General features: G+C 50.7%; 1 protein-coding gene across 1 annotated transcript; it reads right to left on the bottom strand.

The window, feature by feature from the left end:
- Positions 1 to 79: 79 nt before the first annotated feature.
- On the bottom strand, positions 80 to 22,479 carry CHST6 (carbohydrate sulfotransferase 6). The gene is made up of 3 exons (XM_024233464.3): positions 21,966 to 22,479; positions 8,716 to 8,790; positions 80 to 6,788 (listed from the first exon to the last, which is right to left on the bottom strand). The coding sequence occupies exon 3, from the start codon at positions 6,770 to 6,772 to the stop codon at positions 5,585 to 5,587; it is 1,188 nt and encodes a 395-aa protein (XP_024089232.1). The 5' UTR covers positions 6,773 to 6,788; positions 8,716 to 8,790; positions 21,966 to 22,479; the 3' UTR covers positions 80 to 5,584.
- Between the last annotated feature and the right edge of the window lie 1,983 nt (positions 22,480 to 24,462).

The following is a 24,462-nucleotide window of genomic DNA, read 5'->3' on the forward strand; positions in this document are numbered from 1 at the left end:
GCTGCAGGTGCCAGGAGCCCTCCATTCTCAAGTGTATCGGCTAGGCAATGCTACATAACAAACCACCGCAACACTCAAATGACTGAAACACAATAAGCACTTTTATTGCTCCTAAAGTCTTAGACTTGGCCGCAGTGCTGGGCTCAGCTGGTCTCGCTCATTTGTCTTTATAGCTACTCTTCTCAAGTGGTGGACTCAGTTTCCCCACCTCTGAATCTGGGTGAGGCCTGGGACTCACTTTGGCCAGTAGAAGGTAGCCAAAGTGGCTGCATGCTGATCAGCTGGGGCTCGTGAGGGGCTGGCTGGTCTAGGATGGCCTGGATTAGGACACGTGAACTCTCCTTTCTCACGGTCCCTGCTTGTCCAGCAGGCTGGCCTGGGCTTTCTCCCGGGCAGAGGCAGAGGTCCAAAGCAAAGGAGCAGCACGCAGGTTCTCTTCAGGTGGAGGAAAGCAGAGGCATCAGCTCAGATTATGCCTTTTTCACATAAAAATGATTTTCAGCTGAAGGCAATTAAGAAGCAGAAAGTGCAGGAAAAGGTCAGGTTTCCCTCCCCTTTCTGCCTAAAGGCACAATATAAATTCTCCAACACTGGAGACAATCCTTAACTCAGAGGCGGTAGCAGAGGGTGCTGCAGACAAATCCTGTTGCATTAGCTTCCTCTCGGATATTTACCATCCCATAGTTTACCACCTTTGGAAGCCTAAAACTGTTGTCCTTGGTCATCATATCTCTACAAATTTATTGTCTTTTTAAAAAATGCTGTGTAAGACAGTGTTCCAAGCCATCACTTTGTTACTTTTCGTTGAGGCTTATCCTGAGTGATGTTGACTGCCTGTGTTAACAAACTGTTTTTCGCCGGGTGCAGTGGCTCACGCCTGTAATCCTAGCACTTTGGGAGGCCAAGGCAGGTGGATCACCTGAGGTCAGGAGTTCCAGCCCAGCCTGATCAACATGGTGAAACCCCATCTCTACTAAAAATACAAAAAAATTAGCCGGGCGTGGTGGTGTACACCTGTAATCCCAGCTACTCGGAAGGCTGAGGCAGGAGAATCGCTTGAAACTGGGAGGCGGAGGTTGCAGTGAGCCAAGATGGCGCCACTGCACTCCAGCCTGGGGTACAAGAGCAAGACTCTGCCTCAAAAAAACAGAAACAAAAACATTGTTTTTCTTTGTGAATCTGTCTGTTCATTAAAAAGTCTCTCTTAATCTGTTTTGTTTTGCTATAAAAATACCATAGATGGGGTCATTTATTTAGAGATAGGTGTCTTGCTCTGTCACCCAGGCTGGAGTGCACTGGCATGATCATGGTTCAATGTAGCCTCAACCTCCTGGGGTCAAGCAATCCTCCCAACTCAGCCTCCCAAGTAGCTAGGACTACAGGTGCACGACACCATGCCCTGCTAATTTTTTTTAACTTTGTAGAGATGGGGTCTCACTATGTTGCCCAGGCTGGTCTTGAATGCCTGGTCTCAAGTGATCCTCCTGCCTCAGCCTTGCAAAGTAGTGGGATTACAGGCGTGAGCCATGAACCCAGCAAGGGTCATATATAATAAATAGAAGTGTATTGGCTTACAGTTCTGGAGGCTGGGAAGCCCAAGATCAAGGAGCCAGCATCTAGCGAGAGCCTTCTTGCTGTGTCCTAGCACAATGGAAGGCATCATATGGCAGAAGGGCAAAGTGAGGGCGAGAGAAAGACAAAGAAAGAATGAACTCCTTCATTTAAAAGGCACCACTCTCAGGATAACCAACTCACTCCTGAAATAATGGTGGTTTTTTTTAAGACAGAGTCTTGCTTTGTTGCCCAGGCTGGAGTACAGTGGTGTGATCTCAGCTCACTGCAATCTCCGCCTCCTGGGTTCAAGCGATTCTCCTGTCTCAGCCTCCCAAGTAGCTGGCATTACAGGCATACGCCACCACACCTGGCTAATTTTTGTATTTTGAGTAGAAATGGTGTTTCACCTTGTTGGCCAGGCTGGTCTCAAACTCCTGACCTCAAGTAATCTGCACACCTCAACCTCCCAAAATGCTGGGATTACAGACATGAGCTACCACGCCTGGGCCCAGAAATAATGTTATCTACCCATTCACAAGGGCATAACCCACATGGCCTAATTTACTTTTCATCAAGCCCCACCTCACAACACTGGGGATCAAGGTTCTAACTTTGGGAGACACAATCAAACCATAGCAGAGCCCCAGCTGAAAACCTAAGACAGGTGGAGGTAAAGTTTTGCCTCCAAGGCCTACGCTTGAAACTGGCTCACAGGAAGTTGCACTACACTCATCTACAGGACAAAGCAAGTCACAGGACCAGCCTGGATTCAGAGGTGGAGAAACAGACTCCACTTCTTGATGGCAGGCGCCATGGTCACACAGCACAGCGTCAATACAGCAAACCACTGACAGTGGTCAATGCAGTCACCCCCACAGCAACCCACAGCTCTGTGCCCTGTCACAGCATTGGGCAGTCCCCGGTGATTAAACCTTCCTGTTGGGACTGCACTCTCACAGAGATATAAGATATACGTGATCAGCACAAGTATGTACCTGCCCAGCCTTGGCTTTACTGTGCCTAGTCAGCCAGGCCACTTTGTCCTGAAAGCTGACCTGGGTTCACTGTGAGGCTTGACTGACTGCCCATGTGCAGAGAGCAAATTCGGGAGCCAGTCAAGCATGTCCTGACACCTTGAGAGTCAGGGGAAAATGGATGAGTCATACAGCAAAGGACTTGGATACAAAGAGGCCATTAGTTGCAGCCATCAATAAAATCCGTGACCTAAACAGGAGCAAATGAAGCTTGTTGGGGATGCTGGCTGGGCATGAGATGGAATCTCGCTCTGTTGTCCAGGCTGGAGTGCAGTGGCATTATCTCGGCTCACTGCACTCTCCGCCTCCTGGATTCAAGGTATTCTCCTGCCTCAGTCTCCTGAGTAGCTGGAATTACAGGTGTGCACCACCACACCCGGCTAAATTTTTTTATTTTTAGTAGAGATGGGGTTTCACCATATTGGCCAGGCTGGTCTCAGACTCCTGACCTCAAGTGATCCACCCACCTCAGCCTTCCAAAATGCTGGGATTACAGGCATGAGCCACCACCCCTGGCTTGTGGTTGACATCTTAACCCACAATATGATGGTGTTGGGAGGTGGAGCCCTTGGGAGGTGATTAGATAATGAGGGTGGAGACCTCAAGAATGGGATTAGTGACATTCTTTAAAAGGCCCTGGAGACTGGGTACAGTGGCTCATGCCTGTAATCCCAGCACTTTGGGAGGCTGAGGTGGGCAGATCACTTGAGGTCAGGAGTTTGAGACCAACCTGGCCAATATGGTGAAACCCAGTGTCTACAAAAATACAAAGATTAACTGGGCATGGTGGTGCATCCCTGTAGTCCCAGCTCCTCAGGAGGCTGAGGCAGGAGAATTGCTTGAACCCAGGAGGCAGAGAGAGGCGGAGGTTGCAGTGAGCCGAGATTGTGCCACTGCACTCCAGCCTGGGCGACAGAGCCACTCCATCTCAAAAAAAAAAAAAAAAGGCCCTGGAGAGCTGCCTCCCATCTTCTACCATAAGAGGACACAGCTAGAAGGCACTGTCTGTGAAAAAGTGGGCCCTCATCAGAAAACACTGGTGGCTTGATCTTGGACTTCCCAGTCTCCAGACTCGTGAGAAAAACATTTGTTTATAAGTTACCCAGTCTTTTTTTTTTTTGAGATGGAGTCTTGCTCTGTCACCCAGGCTGGAGTGCAATGGCATGATCTTGGCTCACTGCAACCTCCGCCTCCCGGGTTCAAGCGATTCTCCTGCCTCAGCTTCCCGAGTAGCTGGGATTACAGGTATGTGCCACCACGCCTCGCTAACTTTGTATTTTTAGGAGAGGAGGGGCTTCGCCATGTTGGCCAGGCTGTTCTTGAATGCCTGACCTCTGATGATTCACCCACCTCGGCCTCTCACAGTGCTGGGATTACAGGCATGAGCCACTGCATCCAGCCAAGTTACCCACTCTTAAGGTATTTTGTTATAACCACCTGAACAAGAACAAAGACATTCTCTAAGCCACGTAGTACACATTCATAAATCTGGGGTTTTAAATACCTTCCTCCTATTATTGTCACGAGAGACAGATTCAAGTTTCTTTTGGTTGAAGCTTCTAAAGCTGGAAGGAACCTAAAATGAGCTTCAGCTTCAAGGCTAATGTGCCTCTTCTCCCTCCACGTAAAGCAGAAAATGCCAGATCTCCCTTGCCCTGCTTGCTTTGCGGGGAGGATGTGACTCCACAATCCAGTTTCCCCCAATCTGTGGCCACACCCAGGATGAGGATCAGAAGCTAGTGACCACCAGCATCCCTCCTGGTAGCCCATGGCAACCGTGAGGGAAACTGCCTCATTTCACAGGTAACAGGGTCAGAAGTTCTGGTGGCAGCCAACACAGTTCCCAGACCAGCTCTGTGTTCCAATGTGACTTGGGTTCATTTATGTGGCTAATTCAACTTCCCTGTCCTTTCCAGAGGTTCCGTGAGCTTTTCTTTTAAACATGTACTGGGCACTTACTGGCTCTCATTTCCCGAGCTCGGGACTAAACCCTCTACACATCCAGCATTCCTTTACTAAGCCCCTTTGCCCCCAGAGCTAGGAGGTGTGGCTCACAGGCAGGGATCATCTTCTGCTTTCCTCCAAGGCCTGGCCCAGAAGGACCAAGGGAAGACAGTTCCAGCCCAGAGCCATTTCCCTTCCAACCTCTTGGCAAGCCTGATGAGTTCCACTCCCCCCCTGACGGGCACACCTGCCTTCCAGGCACTGATCCTGCTTTCCCCCTCTTGCTCTGCCACTCATTGTGCCTGGCTTGCTGCCCAGCCCTCCCCAGCCTTCTCTCCTCCTACCTTTCCCACTTATTGCCTCCTTCCAGGCTTGTCCAGGATGATAAGCTCTGGTCTCAGCATTCACAGCCTCCTCTATATCTCAGCTGTGTCCCTGGTCATGACTCTGCTTGCTCTTCCCTAAAGCAATTAAAATGGGAAAATCTGACCCTTCTCACCCAGGAGGCAGGTCCTCTCCTACCCACTGGAGCCCCACAGCAAAAGCTCTCTCCTCCCTTCATCCTCCTTCTCACCATGTGATTTCAGACAAGTCCTTTCACTTCTAAGTTTTGCCATGTGTGCATGTGTGCATGTGTATGTGATGTACAGACCTCTGGAGCCATATCACCACAGTGCCTCTCCACTCCCAGCCAGTGCCAGGGCACCCCCTCAGCTGCTGCAGGATGTGTCCCCAGAAGGAGACAGTTAAAGGGGAAGAAAGCCCTTGAGTAGGAGCCAAGTCATCTGAACGCACGCCCTGTGCCCAGAGGAGGCAGGGGCAAGAGTTGCTTTCCGTGAAGAGTGCACCTGATGAGAAGGCAGCTCCAGAGGACTCAAAGGAAAACCAAGAATCAAGAGAGAAAGAAACGTGCAGTCTTTGCCTACTTCCGGGGGGAGGGGTACCGCAAACTCCTTGGTCAATATAGGGACCTGCTTCTCCGTGCGCTCCAGCCCCCTCTGCACCATGCACTCTCCTCCCGGGCCTAGCGCCCGCTACAACTGTGGACTCCGCTAATGCCGGGGGTGCGAGGCGGTGGACGACGCCCAAGTGAAGCCGTTTAGGCCTCGTGGCAGCAACAGATCAAGGGCGAGGTTGCGCTGCTCGTCCTCAGAGTATACAGGTCGGTAGCCCAGCAGCTGCAGGGCACCAGCGCACAGTTCCTGCACGCGGCGGATCTTGGCAAAGGGCAGCGCATGGCGCCAGGCCTGGGAGACGTTGAGCGCATTCCTGGACGAAGTCTTGAAGGCTTCGCGGCGCGCACCAGGTCCAGATCCGTGGGTGATGTTATGGATCCAGGCCTCGAGCTGTGGCGTGAGACTCAGCCCAGTGAAGGCGTAGAGCGCACGGATTTCTGCCAGCGGCTCCCGCGCCAGGTCCTCGAAGCGCACCAGGCGGTAGCGGCCGCGCAGAAAGGGTGGCGGCTTGAGTGTGGCGGCCTCGGCGATGCGTACGTGGCTACGGCACACCTCGCGCACCACGCGCAGACCGGGATCGGCCTCCACCCACGTGCCGTTGGTGCCCAGCACGATGCCGTTGTCACGCGCCAGAGCCTTGGCTGTCTGCTCCCGGGAGCGCAGCACGGCCCGCGGGTCACGTACCAGGTGCACGATGCGCAAGTTGAGCGCGGGGTCGCGGAGCAGCGGGTAGAGCACCTGCAGGTTGAAGAAGCGCACCTCCTTGAGCACCACGTGGCTGTAGGAGCTGCAGGCCTCCCGAGCCAGGCTGAAGGGCTGCCGCGCACACAGTGGCTTGCACACGGCCTCGCTGCTGATGGCGTCTCGGGGAAAGGCACTGCAGGCGGGTGGCGAGCACAGTGCACGGCTCACGGCCCACTGGAAGAGGTCGGACAGGTTGCGGCGCCAAGGCAGATAGGCTTCAAACACGTCCATGTCGCACAGGAAGACGGAGCGCACCAGGTCGCGCACGGCCATGTGCAGCGTTGCAGCGCTGCCCTGCGACAGGGTGGTCCACACGTGCCACGCGGGCTCCATTAGGTAGAAGACGTCAGGGTGCTGGTTGAAGAGTTGGCCCACGAAGGACGAGCCCGAGCGCCACGAGGACAGCACCAGCACATGCACGCGCTCCTCGCTGCCTGCTGGGGACGAGGGCCCTGGCCGGGAAACCAGAAAGAGGAGGAGGAAGGTCTGCGCCAGGAGGAGCGCGGTCACTGCTGTGCTGGAGACGCGCGGCAGCCACATGCTGACTGCTGGGGGCCTTAGGGAGGAGAGCGCAGCGGTTAGGGGTTGCAGCCTGCATGCCCATCCCGTACCCCACTGCCCAGTGCCCGCAGGGAGCAGATTCGACCACCAGACCCGAGCCTCCCATGAACATGATAGTCTCAGTGGGGAGCTCGCCCGGAAATGTGGCCTTAAGATATAGCTCAGGATCCAGTCTAGCTGAGAGCAAAAGTACAAATGCAGAATGCGGTCGGAAATCTGTCTACATGTGAGTTCTACCTTCTTAATGTGAGCCCTACCTTCTTAGTTACCTACCCACATTACCATTGTCTATTTGGAGAGGGAAATATATTTCAAACGGAATTCCTGTCTTTTGCTTAGGAATTCCTGTGAGGAAACTCTTTTAGGTTGTTGAACTGACGGGCGCTCTGGTGGATGTCACAGCACGGCCAGGCTCCCTGAGGCTCTTCCACTCTGTAGCCTGTGATCTTTTTCCTTTTTTAATTTCCCACACTACACTGACATACATAGCCTGTGATCTTGAACCAAATATTGGATCGCCCCGTGACTCAGTTTACCCATCTGTAAAAGGGAGATGATACCAGCACATAATACAGGATTTAGGTGAATTATTGGAAAATAGGACATGTTTGAATATCCTGGATGGACAGGAGGGACACGTAGTAATGTCCCTAACTGAAGAGTGCCCTTGCTACAGTGTGTGCTTCTGCAGTGTATGATTTTTTTTTAAATAGACAGGTATAACTTTTCTTATGGAAAATAACTTTTCTTATTGAAAATAAGCAAATAGGCGCTGGGCGTGGTGGCTCATGCCTGTAATCCCAGCACTTTGGGAGGCCGAGGCGGGTGGATCACCTGAGGTCAGAAGTTCAAGACCAGCTTGGTCAACATGGTGAAACCTCATCTCTACTAAGTATACAAAAATTAGCCGGGTGTGGTAGCGGGCACCCGTAATCCCCAGCTACTCAGGAGGCTGAGGCAGGAGAATCACTTGAACCCGGGAGGCAGAGGTTGTAGTGAGACGAGATCGCGCCATTGCACTCCAGCCTGGGCAACAAGAGTGAAACTTCATTCCAAAAAAAAAAAAGAAAAGAAAATAAGCAAATAGGCAGGTTGCGATGATTCAAGCCTGTAATCCCAGCACTTTGGGAGGCTGAGGTGGGAGGATACCTTGAGGCGAAAAGTTTGAGACCAGCCTGGGCAACATATGGATAACCTGCCCGTCTCCACAAAAACATTAAAAAAACAAAAAAAGAAAAGCCAGGTGTGGTGGAGTGCACCTGTGGTCCCTGCTACTCTGGAGGCTGAGGTGGGAGGACTGCTTGAACCCAGGAGTTTGAGATTGCAGTGAGCTTTGAACATGCCACTGCACTCCAGCTTGGGCGACAAAGTGAGACTCTGACTCAAAACATACAATACAATATCAAAATGAGCAAATAAGGCCAGGCACAGTGGCTCATGCCTGTAATCCTAGCAATTTGGGAGGTTGAGGTGGGGAGATCACCTGAGGTCAGGAGTTCGAGACCAACCTGGCCAACATAGTAAAACCCCATCTCTGCCAAAAAAAATACAAAAATTAGCTGGGCATGGTGGTGCATGCCTGTAGTCTCAGCTACTTGGTAGGCTGAGACGGGAAAATCGCTTGAACCCGGGAGGCAGAGGTTGCAGTGAGCTGAGATTACGCCACTGCACTCCAGCCTGGGCAATGGAGTGAGACTCTGTCTCAAAAACAAAAAAATGAGCCAATAAATAAAGTGGACAAAGAACACCAATTGTTGCCATCACCGGTGGGGAGTGTAGTGCTGAAGGCAGCATGGGCTCCAGAGGGAGGGTGTCCTAGAGCCCTGTGGGTTTGCAAGACCAGTTGAGGCGGAGCTGGGATGGAGCCAGAGAAGCAGAGAGGTGAGAGCAGAGTACTGTCCCGGCCAACTGAGGGGACTCACCACTGTCCAGGGCTGCTGGGAGAGCTGCAACGCTGATCACAAATCCATTGGAGATGATTAGAGGTTCCTCAGCACCTGGTAAAGCAGGAGGGCGATGGAGTCATACTCTACAGGAGAAGATAGCCCTAAAAGCGACACAACTTCTCTGAGGCTCGATTTCCACTTCTGTAGAATGGGATTTGCAACATTTAACCTCTTAGGGCTGTTGTGAGATGCTGCTGCAAACACCTATGAAGAGGGGGCCTGGGAAAGCATTCCTTACACACATGCCCCCATTATTGTTACTGTCCCTGTGCTGAGCTACTGTTTGGAGAGGAGGAGCCCCTCCTCCTGGGGAGTCTCCCCCGAGAGGAGACACCCACAGGCCACCTACTCTTCCAATCCCAGTATCTCACAGGCCGTCCTCTGGCCTCCAACCACCAGCCCTTTAGTGGACCTTAAGAATGTCACATAGGTTGGGTACGGAGGTTCACGCCGGTAATCCCAGCACTTTGGGAGGCCGAGGCAGGTGGATCACCTGAGGTTGGGAGTTCGAGACCAGCCTGACCAACATGGAGAAACCCCATCTCTACTAAAAATACAAAATTAGCCAGGCGTGGTGGCACATGCCTGTACTCGGGAGGCTGAGGCAGGAAAATCACTTGAACCTGGGAGGCAGAGGTGTGGTGAGCCGAGATCATGCCACTGCACTCCAGCCTGGGCAACAAGGGGGAAACCCCGTCTCAAAAAAAAAAAAAAAAAAAAAGTCCCACATGTCTCACAGGGTGGAAGGAACACTGAGCCAGCCTCCCGCATTCCAAGGTCCCAAAGTGTTCTTCTCTTTGCACCTGTTGCTTCTGCAGTGATCTCAAGACCGGGTGACTTTGGAAGGGAGGGGCCTGGAAGTTTTCTCCTTGCTCCTGCATCCTTTGCTCCCTGCCTTCCCCCTTCCCCTGTCCAGGTCACACTGAGAGAAACCAGGGTCTAACTTGTGAGCAGATCCCATTTCTGCCCCTTTCCCGCATCAGGAGGCAACAGGGGTGGGTGGAGGATGCCCAACAGCTCTGTCACCAGCCGACTCCAGATCCCACAGCCACTCTGGGAAAACCTGGAAGACGGGGAGAGTAGCCACTCATCTGCTCTGCACACGATCAACGCTCCTCCAGTGCCAGTGGGCTGACGATGGTTGGTGGGGCACTGAAAGAGAAGTGAACTCATTTGCTGACTTCAATGATCACAAGTGCTAGGTGCTTCAAGTCCACGGGATGACTTAACTCAATGGGTCCTGAGGTGGGCATGATGATGTCAATTTTTCAGGTGAAGGACTCAAGGCTTGGAGAGACAGCAAGAAAGCTGGGACCCCAGGACTCCTGTTCATTAGCTCCTGGCACTTCTGATCCCAGGCTGTGGGCCTCGCCCACCTGTGATTGCTCCCTGCAGAGTGCAGGACCCTGCTGCTCTGGCCCAAACACAGTTGTCCTGGCCAGCCCAGCCCTTCCCTGGGTAGGGAGGATCTTGATCCCAAGCCAAGGTGTTTGTTACCTGTGTTCCAGGAAAGCCAGAGGTCTTCTTAAATGACTCACACACTACAGGAACTGCTATGAGATCCTATTACTGAAACTCAAGAACTAGGAAGGTGGCTGAATCATCCTATGCCACAGTCTCCAGAAGACCAATTCCTAGCTGGGAGCGTTCTGATAGGGGCCTTACGTTCAGCACAGTGGACATTTGGGCCAAGGTTTCAACATTAGGAAGAACAAGTCAGGCAGGCCCTGTGATAGGTACTTTTATCTTCACGATTAAATGCTATCATCCCAAGTCCCTAGGAGGCAGAAATGACCATCCCTCTCTGTTTTGATAGAAGCAGTGGGGCTCAGAGACGTGAATACCCAGTAAGAAGGAGGAAGGCAGGGGCTTAAATCCAAGAGCCAGCCGGGTACGTTACCTCATGCCTGTAATTACGGCATTTTGGGAGGCTGAGGCGGGTGAATTTCTTGGGCCCAGAAGCTCAAGACCAGCCTGGGCAACATGGCCAAACCCCATCTCTACTAAAAATACAAAAATTAGCCCGGTGCAGTGGCGCGGACCTGTAGTCCCAGCTACTCAGTAGGCTGAGGTGGGAGGATTGCTTGAGCCTAGGAGGTACAGGTTGCAGTGAGCAGAGACTGTGTGACTGCACTCCAGCCTGGGCAATGGAGAGAGACCCTGTCTCAAAAATAAATAAATAATAAATAAATAAATAGGTCGGGTGTGCGGTGGCTCACACCTGTAAACCCAGCACTTTGGGAGGCTGAGGCAGGTGGATCACCTAAGGTCAGGAATTCGAGACTAGCCTGACCAACATGGTGAAACCCCATCTCTACTAAAAATACAAAAATAGCCAGGCATGGTGGCAGGCGCCTGTAGTCCCAGCTACTCGGGAGGCTGAGGAAGGAGAATTGCTTGAATCCAGGAGGTGGAGGTTGCAGTGAGCCAAGATCACGCCACTGCACTCCAGCCTGGGTGACAGAGCAAGACTCCGTCTCAAAAAGTAAATAAATAAATAAACAAACAAACATAAATAAATAAATCCAAGAACCAGACTCTCACTGCAGGGCTCTGTGGTGGGTGTCGCAGTCCTGAGCCTTTGTCCACTGCCCTTTCCCATCCTGGAAGGCCTATCTCCCCCTTGAAAGTCTTCCTTTGATGAGAGGCACATATTTATTAGATGTTTACTTTTTGGAAAAGGTAACACATAGATGTTGTATAAAATTCTAAGCCATGCACGGTGGCTCACGCCTGTAATCCCAGCACTTTGGGAGGCTGAGGCGGGCAGATCACTAGAGGTCAGGAGATCGAGACCAGCCTGGCCAACATGACAAAACCCCGTTTCTACTAAAAATACAAAAATTAGCCGGGTGTGGTGGTGAGTGCCTGTAGTCCCAGGTATTTGGGAAGCTGAGGCAGGAGAATCATTTGAACCTGGGAGACGGAGGTTGCAGTGAGCTGAGATTGCGCCACTGTACTCCAGCCTGGGCGACAGAGCGAGACTGCATCTCAAAAAAAAAAACAAAATAAAAAAAACTCAAGGTACAGATGAGGGCATTGCCAGCTCATGTTTCATGTGTGAAGACAGGAAAAGAGGCCACACTCCCTGGACAGACACAGCCCCACACCAGAGCACAAGGCCAGTCAGGCAGAAGGAACTGACGTTTCCTATGTCTCATGCCCTCTCCAGCCCTCCAACCTCAGAGGCAATTCTGCTTTAAATTTCCAACAAGTAATTAATGGTGATGATGGTGATGATGATGATGAAAATGATCATATTTTTTCAGGAGGAGGGTGGAACTAAAAAGTACAAGAGGCCATAAAGGGAACAGAAAGTTCTGTTTCTTGTTTTGGTAGCCAGGAGCACCCTAAGCAGTGGTCCTTCTTAAGTCACAGAAACTTTTTTTGACATTAACTCTTTTTAAAATTTATTTTTGTCAAAATACTACACATAGCTTGAGAAAGGATAAAATATGCCTGGAGGCCAGGCACGGTGGCTCATGCCTGTAATCCTAGCACTTTGGGAAGCCGAGGTGGGAGGATCTCTTCAGCCCAGGAGTTCAAGGTTGCAGTGAGTTATATCATTCTACTGCTCACCAGCTTGGGCAACAGAGTGTGACCCTCTTTCTTGAAAAAAAATCAAAAACCTAAAACCACAGCAAAACACTCCAGCTCACAGCTGAAGCTCACAGCTCACAGCTGAAGTACTGAGAGTACATTTCCTTTCTTGTTTTTTCTTGTTTCCCTTAGTTTTCTTTGGGGCTGATTGCATTATATATTAGAAAGGTTGAAAGAAAAATTTAAAAGATGTGAAAAGTAGAACAAAAAACATAAATGACAGATAAAGGTTGGAAAATAGAGAAAAGATAAGATCAGCAAAAGATTCATCCAGGAAAGCCAGTGCTCAGGATCCCGATCCTGGCGGAGCTGACAATCAAGTTGGGGACACTGAAGACACATCTGGCTATGTGGTGGTCAAGGGACCTGATGGTGTCCCAGTGGATGGCCTGGACATCCAGCCACGGGAGGTCACGCTGGTCCTGGCTGCATCCTTATCTCCTGGATTCCAGCAAAGTCCCCACCTGGCCTCCCTTCAGTCCATCTTGTACAGATGCCCCCAGAGGTGCCCACACCACACATCTGATCCTGTCATTCTCCTCTTCAGTAACCTTCAGCTTTCCAACCTTACCTCCCATATCCCAGGCTTCAGACGGCCGGGAATAATCAGTGTTCATCAAACAAGCTCCATCTCTCCCAACTCCCTCACCCATGCTATGAGTGCCCAGCCCTGACTCCCATCGGGAGGCATTTCAGCCTCGCCTGCAGCCGCCTCCTATGAGCCTGTCAAGGCATGCCCCACTCTGCCCTGCATTGTACTTTGCTTTCCCTTCTTGCCTGTGAGCAACCCGGAACTTTGGATTGTGGTTTTTTGCAAACGAACACCTGTTCTCCGGTGACCAGTGTGAGGATCGGCGCTGCACAGGTGCACTGGACACGCTTGGTTCTGTCTACTCAGTACCTGTTTTTCCTTCTGATGACAGTCTCTAGGCTTTTCCCTGGGGAACCACCCTCACCCACTCAAAAGTGCATGTGGCTCAGATGGGGCTGATCCACCACTCCCGGCTCCTAAGGGTCATGTGTCCCAAGACAGGCTCACACTGACCCTGCACCCCCAGCCCACACAGAACTATTGGCCTGGGAATGGGACATCTGCTCAACTGCAGTTCTGGAGTTTTGTTGATCACAAGGGAAGAGGAAACTGCCTGGGTGCAAAGTCAACAACAGAAGAGAACTCAGCAGAGAAAGTTCACAAGCAAGCTAACAGCATCATCTAAGCATTTGGATCCAGTTGTGCAAGGCTTACCCATGGACCCCTCAGCTGAGAGAAGCATTCAGTTTCTGCTTAAGTCCCTGGGAGATGAGTTTCTGTCACTTACACCCAAGAGTGGTGATTAGATAGTGACAGTGAAACCCTTGGTGGGGTGAGGTGGGAAGGGTGCAGGGGTAGAGCTTCTGGGGGCTGGCCCTGCTTTGTTTCTTTCTGACAGTGCTAATTACACGGGTGTGTTCAGTTCGTGAAAGTTCACCAAGCTGTACTTTCATTATATGTACTCTGAAGAATGGCATACTTCAATAAAAAGTAAAGAATCCTGACTGAAGAAGATAGTAAGAGTCATGTCAAGGAATGTCTCAAACAACAAATGAGTAGAGGACATGAACAAATACTTGCCATTGCAATCAGATACTCTGTGGTCCACATCCAGAGGGAGGAATTCCCCAATAGCCCACATGGCTTTCTGCCGAGCACCTTAAAGTCACAGGATCTTCTAAACATCCCTTACCATTTCTCGGCCTGGCCTGAGAGACCCAGGAAGGAGCTATGGTTCTGCCTGATTTGCAAATGGTAAAAGCAAGACACTGACCAAGGATGGTCTTCCATAGCAGGGTCGAGCTGGAGCCCAGGAATCCTGGCTCTCTGGGCAGCACTCACTTCCAGCCAAGCTCTGCCTACCCTCGACACAGCAGCTCCAGGCCGGGAGTGGTGGCTCACACTTGTAATACCAGCACTTTGGGAGGCCGAGGCAGGTGGCTTACCTGAGGTCAGGAGTTCGGGACTAGCCTGACCAACACGGTGAAACCCCATCTCTACTAAAAATACAAAAATTTGGCCAGGCGCGGCGGCTCACGCCTGTAATCATGGCACTTTGGGAGGCCGAGGCGGGTGGATCACGAGGTCAAGAGATCGAGATCATCTTGGCTAACACAGTGAAACTCTGTCTCTACTAAAAATACAAAAAATTAGCCGGGCATGGTGGCGGGCGCCTGTAGTCCCAGCTACTCAGGAGGCTGAGGCAGGAGAATGGCGTGAACCCGGGAGGCGGAGCTTGCAGTGAGCTGAGATCCTGCCACTGCACTGCAGCCTGGGTGACAGACAGAGTGAGACTCCGTCCCCCTCCCCCCCCCCAAAAAAAGAAAAAATACAAAAATTAGCCAGGTGTGGTGGCAGGCACCTGTAATCCCAGCTACTCGGGAGGCGGAGGCAGGAGAATCGCTGGAACCCGGGAGGCGGAGCTTGCAGTGAGCCAAGATCATGCCACTGCACTCTAGCCTGGCAACAGAGTAACACTCCGCCTCAAAACAAACAAACAAAAAAACAAAACCAAAACAACAACAAGACACAGCAGCTCTTCTTGTTACCAGCCTGTTCCAGCCCTGTTCATAGAATCTAAAGGAAGAAAATGTAACACTAGGTATAGATCCCAGGTTTAGATTTCTCTGTTTAGAGTTGGCTGGAGGCCATCCCTGTTCAAGAATCCCAAAGCCACCTGGGCACGGTGGCTCATGTCTATAATCCCAGCACTTTGGGAGGCCGAGGTGGGTGGATCACCTGATGTCAGGAGTTCGAGACCAGCCTGGCCAACATGGTGAAACCCCGTCTCTACTAAAAATACAAAAATAAGCCGCCATGGTGGCAGGTGCCTATTTGTAACCCCAGCTACTCCGGAGGCTGAGGCAGGAGAATTGCTTGAGTCCGGGAGGCGGAGGTTGCAGTGAGCAGAGATCATGTGCCATTGCACTCCAGCCTGGGCAACAAGAGCAAAGCCCCGTCACAAAAAAAAAAAAAAAAAAAAAAAAAAAAAAGAATCCCAAAGGCTGGAAAAAACAGACACCCAATGAGGAGTCAGTGGCCTTGAGGCATCAAGCGCTACGACTGGGGCCAAACTGCCCTAGTGGAGCCCTGGGCATGTGGAAGGGGGAAGAAGGCTAACAAGGAGCGAAAGAAAGAGGAAGAAAGAAGAGAGAAAGAAAACAGAAAATGAGACAAAACATAAAGCAGGGAACATAAAACATAAAACAGGCCAGGCGCGGTGGCTCATGCCTGTAATCCCAGCACTTTGGGAGGCCGAGGTGGGTGGATCACATGAGGTCTGTAATCCCACGTACTTGGGAGGCTGAGGCAGGAGAATCGCTTGAACCCGGGAGGCGGAGGTTGCAGTGAGCCTAGATCGCGCCATTTCACTCCAGCCTGGGCAACAAGAGTGAAACTTTGTCTCAAAGAAAAACAAAACCAAAAACAAAACATAAAACATAAAGATGGAAGATGAGCGTTCATGGGGGGCAGGAACAAGGAATCCCTGCAAACACCATCTATGAGGGTTTCCTACATGCCCAGTGTTTCCCATCCATTTTCTGATTTGATCCTCACAGCGACCCTATGACATGGACCTGATGATCATCCCTATTTTATAGATGAGGAAAGTGAGGTGTAGAGAAATTAAGGGAGGCAGGACATGGTGACTCATGCCTGTAATCCCAGCACTTTGGGAGGCCGAGGAGGGCAGATTACCTGAGGTCAGGAGTTCGAGACCAGCCTGGCCAACATGATGAAACCCCATCTGTACTAAAAATACAAAAATTAGCTAGGCGTGGTGGTGCATGCCTGTAATCCCAGCTACTCATGAAGATGAGGCAGAATCGCTTGAGCCCAGGAGGCGGAGGTTGCAGTGAGCCGAGATTGTGCCACTGCACTCCAGCCTGGGCAACAAAGCAAGACTGTCTCAAAAAAAAAAAGAAAAGAAAAAAGAAAAGGGACTTGCCCGAAGAATTCACACAGTGGCTGCTGAGTCAGAGTTGGAAGCCTAGCAGTGTAACCTTGGAGCTCTTCACTACATAGTGTCAAGTGGAAAACAGAAGTAACAAAGCTGACATACATATATACATTTCTCCCATCTGTGTGTGTTCTTAGATGTGCATGTATTTTTCACACAGTTGGCTGGGTGTTAAAAGTACACGAATATCAAAGAACACCCACAGATGGGAGAAAACAGTTACAAATCATGTCTACAGAATGGGACTTGTACCCAGAATATAAAAAGAGCTCTTACAACTCAACACGAAATAGGCAAATATCTTATTTAGTTTTTTAAGAATGAGCATATTTAAGAAATATAAGAATAAGTAAATTTAAGAATGAATAAAGAAAAAAATTAAAATGAGTAAAGGATTTGGGAGAAGTTTCTCTGAAGAAGATACACAAATGGAAAGATGCTCGACCAGGAGCAGTGGCCCATGCCTGTAATCCCAGCACTTTGGGAGGCCGAGGTGTGTGGATCACCTGAGGTCAGGAGTTCGAGACCAGCCTGGCCAACATGATGAAACCCCATCTCTACTAAAAATACCAAAAACTAGCCAGGCGTGGTGGCAGGCACCTGTAATCCCAGCTACTCAGTGAGGGGGGGGGGACAGGGGGGCAGGAGAATCGCTTGAACCCAGGAGGCTGAGGTTGCAGTGAGCCAAGGTCGTGCCATTGCATTCTAGCCTGGGGGACAAGAGCGAGACTTTGTCTCAAAGAGAAAAAAGGCCGGGCACAGTGGCTCACACCCGTAATCCCAGCGCTTTGGGAGGCCAAGGCTGGTGGATCACCTGAGGTCGGGAGTTCGAGACCAGCCTAACCAACATGGAGAAACCCCGTCTCTACTAAGAATACAAAATTAGCCAGGCGTGGTGGCGCATGCCTGTAATCCCAGCTACTCGGGAGGCTGAGGCAGGAGAATCGCTTGAAACCAGGAGGCAGAGGTTGTGGTGAGCCGAGATCGCACCATTGCACTCCAGCGTGGGCAACAAGAGTGAAACTCCATCTCAAAAAAAAAAAAAAAAGGAAAGATGCTCAACATTTTTAGGCAGTGGGGAAATGCAAATTAAACCACAATGACAAGTCACTTTCCATCCACCATGAAGGTTACAATTTTAAAAAGGTAATTATAATAAATAATATATAATTACAAGTGTTGGTGAGATGACAGAGATGTGGGGATCCTCATAAAGTGGGAATGTCAAATGGTGCATTTCCTGAAGAAACAATTTGGTGGTTTCTCAAAAGGTTGAATAGAGTGACCATATGATACAGCAGAGCCACTCCTGGGTACACACCCTAGAGAACCGAACATACAAGCCCACATGAAAACCTGCTCATGAATTTGCACAGCAGCATTATTCATAATAGCCAAAAAGTGGAGACATCCCTAATGTCTATCAGTTGATGAATGGATAAACAAAATGTGGTGTAACCACACAGTAGACAATTCTCTGCAATAAAAAAGAATAAAGTACTGATATATACAAAGTTCAATGTGAAAACACTGAATATACTATAAGCCAGTGAACTGTATACTTTTAAAATATAAACTTTGAGCCGGACGCAGTGGCTCATGCATGTAATCCTAGCACTTTGGATTAAATGGGTGGATCACCTGAGGTCAGGAGTTTGAGGCCAGCCTCGCCAACATGATGAAACCCCGTCTCTACTGAAAATACAAAAAAAAAAAAAAAATTAGCTGGTTGTGGTGACAGGCACCTGAAATCCCAGCTACTCAGGAGGCAGAGGCAGGAGCATCGCTTGAACTTGGGAGGTAGAGTTTGCAGTGAGCTGAAATCAAGCCACTGCACTCCAGCCTGGGTGACAAGAGTGAAACTCCGTCTTAAAAAAAAAAAAAATATATATATATATATAAAAATATAATATACTTATATATTATATATAAACTTTAACATACATGAGTTCTATCTCAATAAAGCTATTATTTTTAAAAAATACAAAGTATGGGAGATGCACACTGAAGATGGTGTTTATTTTTCTATGGCCAGTTTACAGGTAATTTATTTATTTATTTTTTATTTTTTGAGACGGAGTCTTGCTCTGTCGCCCAGGCTGGAGTGCAGTGGTGCTATCTCGGCTTACTGCAAGCTCCGCCTCCCGGGTTCATGCCATTCTCCTGCCTCAGCCTCCTGAGTAGCTGGGACTACAGGTGCCCGCTGCCACGCCTGGCTAAATTTTTGTATTTTTTAGTAGAAACAGGGTTTCACCGTGTTAGTCAGGATGGTCTCGATCTCCTGACCTCGTGATCTGCCTGCCTTGGCCTCCCAAAGTGCTGGGATTACAGGTGTGAGCCACGGCACCCAGCTGGTAATTTATTTTCTTATTCGTGCTTTGCTGCATTTTCCAGATAGTCTACATCAGACTTTTATTACAATGATAAAATCAGAAATTTCTAGTTGGTTAAAGGAGGCTTAGGTGGAGTTCGTGTTTCTCCAGCTATCACTGCAGAGAGACAGGTGCCTGCAAAACCATCTCCCAGCTGACCTGAGTACCCAGTTAGCTAGAGAAGGCCAGGGGCATGAATTACCTGCTCTGCACTGAAAGGTGTCAGAGCCCCCAAGCACACTCTCAACCCCAGGACTGTGGGCTGGGCCAGGCTGTGGCTGAAGCTGTGCCTGGCCCCCAAGCCCTGGCCACATCTGCCATCTCTGCCAGTCCTGGTGATGCAGCTGCATGGCATCCCCCAGAGGCAGGGGGCTGGGACTGCAAGGCCCAGATGCTGATGGAGAACACAGATCTGCCTTCAAAATCTACTGGGAAATGAATTCTAATTAGCCTGGGAAAGGAGCCTCAAGCCTCCCTGGCTCAGAGCCACTGCCCTGGGGCATTTCAGAGCAGATAAGCAGATAGCAACACACAAACCCTTTTCCTTGGCTGGGAGCTTTAGGGATTCTCACACTGCACTTCGCACAGCACCTGACTTGGTCTAAATTGTAGTACCTTACTGCTGGAGGCCATAAAGTCTGAGGGTTCCCCACTTCTTCTGTGCAGCAACACACACAGGGTACGGAGTGGGATTGTGCTTTTAGCACATTTGTCTGTTTCCCTAAGTATTGACAGAGCCCTCTCATTACAGAGATAATCTGGAATGTTCTCTGGTTTATTAACCATTTATTTTAATTACCTTATTTTTTAAAAGTAAATCATTCTTCCAAATCGATGACATAGAAAAAGGAAGAGACTATTTTATAGGAAAATAACTCAGGGCCGGGTGCGGTGACTCACGCCTGTAATCCCAGCACTCTGGGAGGCCAAGACAGGCAGATCACCTTAGGTCAGGAGTTGGGGACCAGCCTGGCCAAACATGGTGAAACCCCGTCTTTACTAAATACACAAAAAGTAGCCAGGTGTGGTGGCGCGTGCTTGTAATCCTAGCTACCCAGGAGGCTGAGGCAGGAGAATCACTGGAGCCCAGGAGTCCGAGGCTGCAGTGAGCTGAGATCACTCCACTGTACTCCAGTCTGGGCGACAGAGAGAGACTCCATCTCAAACAAAAACAAAAACAAAAACAAAAAACAAAAAACACATAGTCAAATGCAACATGTGGACCTTGTTTGGATTCTGATTTGAAAAAAACATCTGCCAGGAGATACCCTAGAGGTAATCAGATATATTTCAATATTGACTAATAGGTGATAGTGAGAAATTATTATTAACACTCTTATCACTACCCAGAACAATCTTGTTCATGTATTTCTGAACCCATCTCCCCGCCCAAGACACTAGAAGCAGAATGGTGTCTGTCTCATTAAAGACAGTAGGTACAGAGCACTGAGGCTAAGAGTGTGAATCCCACTTGACCATTTACTACGTGATCTTGTGCAAGTTACTTCTTTCTGTGCCTGCTTGGTTAAAAAAATATCTGGAAGGTCAGGTGCGATGGCTCACACCTGTAATCCCAGCACTTTGTGAGGCTGAGGAAGGCGGATCACGAGGTCAGGAGTTCGAGACCAGCTTGACCAACATGGTGAAACCCCATCTTTACTAAAAATACAAAAATTAGCCAGGCGTGGTGGCGGGTGCCTGTAATCCCAGCTACTCAGGAGTCTGAGGCAGGAGAATCGCTTGAACCTGGGATGCGGAGAGGTTGCAGTGAGCCGATATTGTGTCACTTTCACTGCACTCCAGCCTCGGTGACAGAGAGAGACTCCATCTCAAAAAAAAAAAAAAAAAAAAAAAAAACTGTAAAGTGGGGGAAACAATATGACCCAACTCATGGGCTTGATTGAAAGACTGAGTGAGTGGGTATTTGTAAAGCAGAACAATGTCTGGCGCATAGTGCACTTATGAGTATTTGCTTAGGAATCTTCCTTCCTAGGCCACACTTATAGTCTATGAATCCAAGGGAAAGTCTTTGAATGAGGAAAACCCAAGGACAATGGCTCTACCAGATTCAGGTGCCCCAGTGTCCCAGCAACAGAATGTGGCAGGCACAGGCAGGGGCCCCACAAGGGCAAACAAAACAGAAGACGCTGGAAAGTCATGGCTACAGGCCTGGCTTCTGTTTTTTCTGAGATGGAGTCTCACTGTTGCCCAGACTGGAGTGAAGTACCACAATATCGGCTCACTGCAACCTCTGCCTCCTGGGTTCAAGTGATTCTTCTGCCTCAGCCTCCCAAGTAGCTGGGATTACAGGCACTCGCCATCATGCCCAGCTAATTTTTGTATTTTTAGTAAAGATGGGGTTTCACCATGTTGGCCAGGCTGGTCTTGAACTCCTGACCTCAGGTGATCCACCTGCCTCGGCCTTCCAAAGTGCTGGGATTACAGGCGTGAGCCACTGCGCCTGGCCTTAGAAGCTTGGCTTCTGAAGCTGGATTGGGTTCAAAGCCTGTCTCTACTACCAGTGAGGGGTGTGACTTAGAGCAAGTCACTCTCTGGCTCTCTGTACTCCAGTTGACTCTGTTTGTAGAACAAAGCCAGAAAAGTTCCGGCCTCCCAGGCTGGAGAGGAGACCAACCCCAGCTCCCCGAGCAGCACAGCACCCTCAGAGGCCCTGGGACTTGGCCCACTCGCTTGTGGGTTTAAGTCAGCCAACTCCTTTCTGCTCTTCAGGCCTCAGTTTTCCCATCCTCAAAAATGGGAAACTTGACTGCCTTGCCTCTGTGAAAAAGGGAGGAGAAAGGAAAGTCAACATTTGCTAGGCACCTGTCCTGAGGCCCAGAGGGCCTGTCCTGAAGCCCAAGATGAAGCCGTCAGAAGCAGTGACGCAGGACTCCAATTCCCCTGGGTCTGGTTCCAAATTAACCCGCCAAGCTACTGCTTCTCAATAATTCTATGGAAAAAGCCCTTGAAGAGCTTTTGAAAGTCATGTCCTTTGAAACTCAAGTAGTGAGACAAAAGGGGTTCTCCCCTCGCAGTGAGGATTCCCCTGCGCAACCGAAGCCCCAGCAAGACACTTCCAAACCGGTGCCAACAGCGGCGATGCCCTTTCCACGTTGCTGATGGAAAAGCCACCCCCAGCTCTTCCCGCCACCCCAGGTCCCCGGTGCAGGACAGAGGAGCGTCCCCAGCTGTGCCACCAGCCCGGCCCCCAGCCCAACCGAGTGTGGGGACATCCCCCGCGGAGAATGAAGAACCAACGTACCCCAAAGCTTGGCGGCTCTGCCCGAGCTGGAGCGGCACGGTGGGGGACGCCCCTCTCCCTGGGCTCAGCAAAGGCTCCCAAACGTCGTCTCTTCCAAATTCCACCGCACAGCCAGCTCTTTCTCTTCACTGGGAGGGTCCGCAGGGGCTGACTTGCTCCTTAAGGTCCCAGGACTATTAAGGGACACCCGGTGAGGCCGGGAAAGGGGCTCTAAGAGGCATGGACGAGAGTCGGGGGTGACCAAGCCACTGGAAGCTCCTGGAGACTCGAGGCAGAGCGAATCTGGGAACAGGGCAGGAGTCCCAGAATGGGATGTTGAGGATGGGGGTGTCCTGGGGCTACCACAGGGAAGGACCCGGCGCAGAGCTCCCTCTGGAACCCGGCACTGCGGCCCGCGCCCTCTACTCCCCGCGCGCCGGCCAGCAACCCTCGGCGCTGCCCGGTGCAGCCCGCCCGAGCGCACACAATGAGGCGCTTTCAGACGTGGCTGTGGTCCCGGGGTGGCCGGCGGGAGCTAGCGCGGTGGGGGAAGGAAGGAGCCGGTTGGCCCATCCCCGACCGAGGGGCCACGCCTCGGGGGAGGGGCGCCGGCCGAGGGCGGGGCAGGAGGGCCCAGGTGGGCTGGGGCTCTGAGAGGCTCAACAACTTTTAGCCGACGATGTCAAAGGGCGCTGGCAGAGTCACCTCTCATCTGACTACAAAGGAACGTTGTACCCCACCCCACCCCAAATCCCCAGAGAAGGGGGGCTCCTGGGAGGACAAAGGCCCTAGTGAAGGAAGTCGAATCTTAATCTTGACCCTCCTCACTCTCGGGGGCATCTTTGCGGCGAGGTGACTTGGAATCCAAACCCTTCCCAAGGCCACGGCACCTGGATGACACAGGGACCCGGTGCAGTGTCCCAACTGGCAAGAGCAGAGAGACCAGGTGGCCTTAGGAGCTGGGTCCGCAGCTTTTCCCCTCCTCCTGCGCGTTCCCTGCCCTAGCCTAGGCCCAGAGGCGCTGGCTTCATAGCAGGTCCAGATAAAGACATGATACGTTTCAACAAATAAGATATTTCCGGCCAGGGCCGGGCGCGGTGGCTCACGCCTGTAATCCCAGAACTTTGGGAGGCCAAGGCGGGCGGATCACGAGGTCAGCAGATCGAAATCATCCTGGCTAACACAGTGAAACCCCGTCTCTACTAAAAATATAAAAAAATTAGCCGGGCCCGGTGGCGGGCACCTGTAGTCCCAGCTACTCGGGAGGCTGAGGCAGGAGAATGGCGTGAACCCGGGAGGCGGAGCTTGCAGTGAGCCGAGATCGCGCCACTGCACTCCAGCCTGGGCAACAAAGTGAGACTCCGTCTCAAAAAAAAAAAAAAAAAAAAAAAAAAAAAAAAAAAATCCGGCCAGGCGCAGTGTCTCACGCCTGTAATCCCAGCACTTTGTGGGGCCGTAGTGGGTGGATCACGAGGTCAGGAGTTCGAGACCAGCCTGGCCAACAGGGTGAAACCCCCTCTCTACTAAAAATACAAAAATTAGCCGGGCGTGGTGGCAGGCGCCTGTAATCCTAGCTACTCAGGAGGCTAAGGCAGGAGAATTGCTTGAGCCCGGGAGGCGGAGGTTGCAGTGAGCTGAGATTGCACCACTGCACTCCAGCCTGGGTGACAGGGCGAAACTCTGTTTAAAAAAAAAAAAAAAAAATTCCCCCTTACAAATAACAGGGCAGAGCCCAGGCATCTGAAAAGGATGAAGCATTTCTAGGTCTTGTTAAATTAGTGATGGGGTCTTAATGAAGAACTCCCTGCTGCTGGGAGAAGAAATAAGCAGTCCTTCCTGGTTGTGGTTTGGCAAAATGAATTAAGATTCTTAACAATGGTCCTAAGCTTTTCGGATTGGTAATTCCTTTCTAGGAGCTATCTTAAGGAAATAAACCAGAAACAAGGATTTATGTACAGGGTTCATATAAGTGTTGTTCATGATTTTGATATTGATTTTTTTTGAGATGGAGTCTCACTCTTGTAGCCCAGGCTGGAGTGCAATGGCGGGATCTAGGCTCACTGCAACCTCCGCCTCTCGAGTTCAAGTGATTCTCTTGCCTCAGCCTCCTCAGTAGCTGGGATTACAGGTGCCCACCACCACGCCGGGCTAATTTTTGTACTTTTAGTAGAGACAGGGTTTCACCACGTTGTCCAGGCTGGTCTCGAACTCCTGAGCTCAGGTTATCCGCCCGCCTCTGTCTCCCAAAGTGCTGGGATTACAGGCATGAGCCACCGTGCCCGGCCTGTTCATGATTTTTAAAAAGTTAGAAATAGTGTACAGGATAGAAAGATGTGTGCCAGAAGGCCAACCATAACTCTGGGTAGGGGATTGGCCGGCAATCATTATTTTCCTTAGGATCATGTAATTTACATTTCCTTAATCAGTATTTACAAGTTATCTGGCCAGAAAGATCCAAAACCTCTTTACAAAGCATGAATAAGGAGAGGGAGAGAGGATATGGAGGATAGGGTAAGAG

The sequence above is a fragment of the Pongo abelii genome, chromosome 18, assembly GCF_028885655.2.
Source record: "Pongo abelii isolate AG06213 chromosome 18, NHGRI_mPonAbe1-v2.0_pri, whole genome shotgun sequence".
NCBI lineage: Eukaryota > Metazoa > Chordata > Mammalia > Primates > Hominidae > Pongo > Pongo abelii.

Coding starts and splice junctions, on each gene's coding strand:
- CHST6 (XM_024233464.3), bottom strand. CDS start 6,772: ATGTGGCTGCCGCGCGTCTCCAGCACAGCAGTGACCGCGCTCCTCCTG.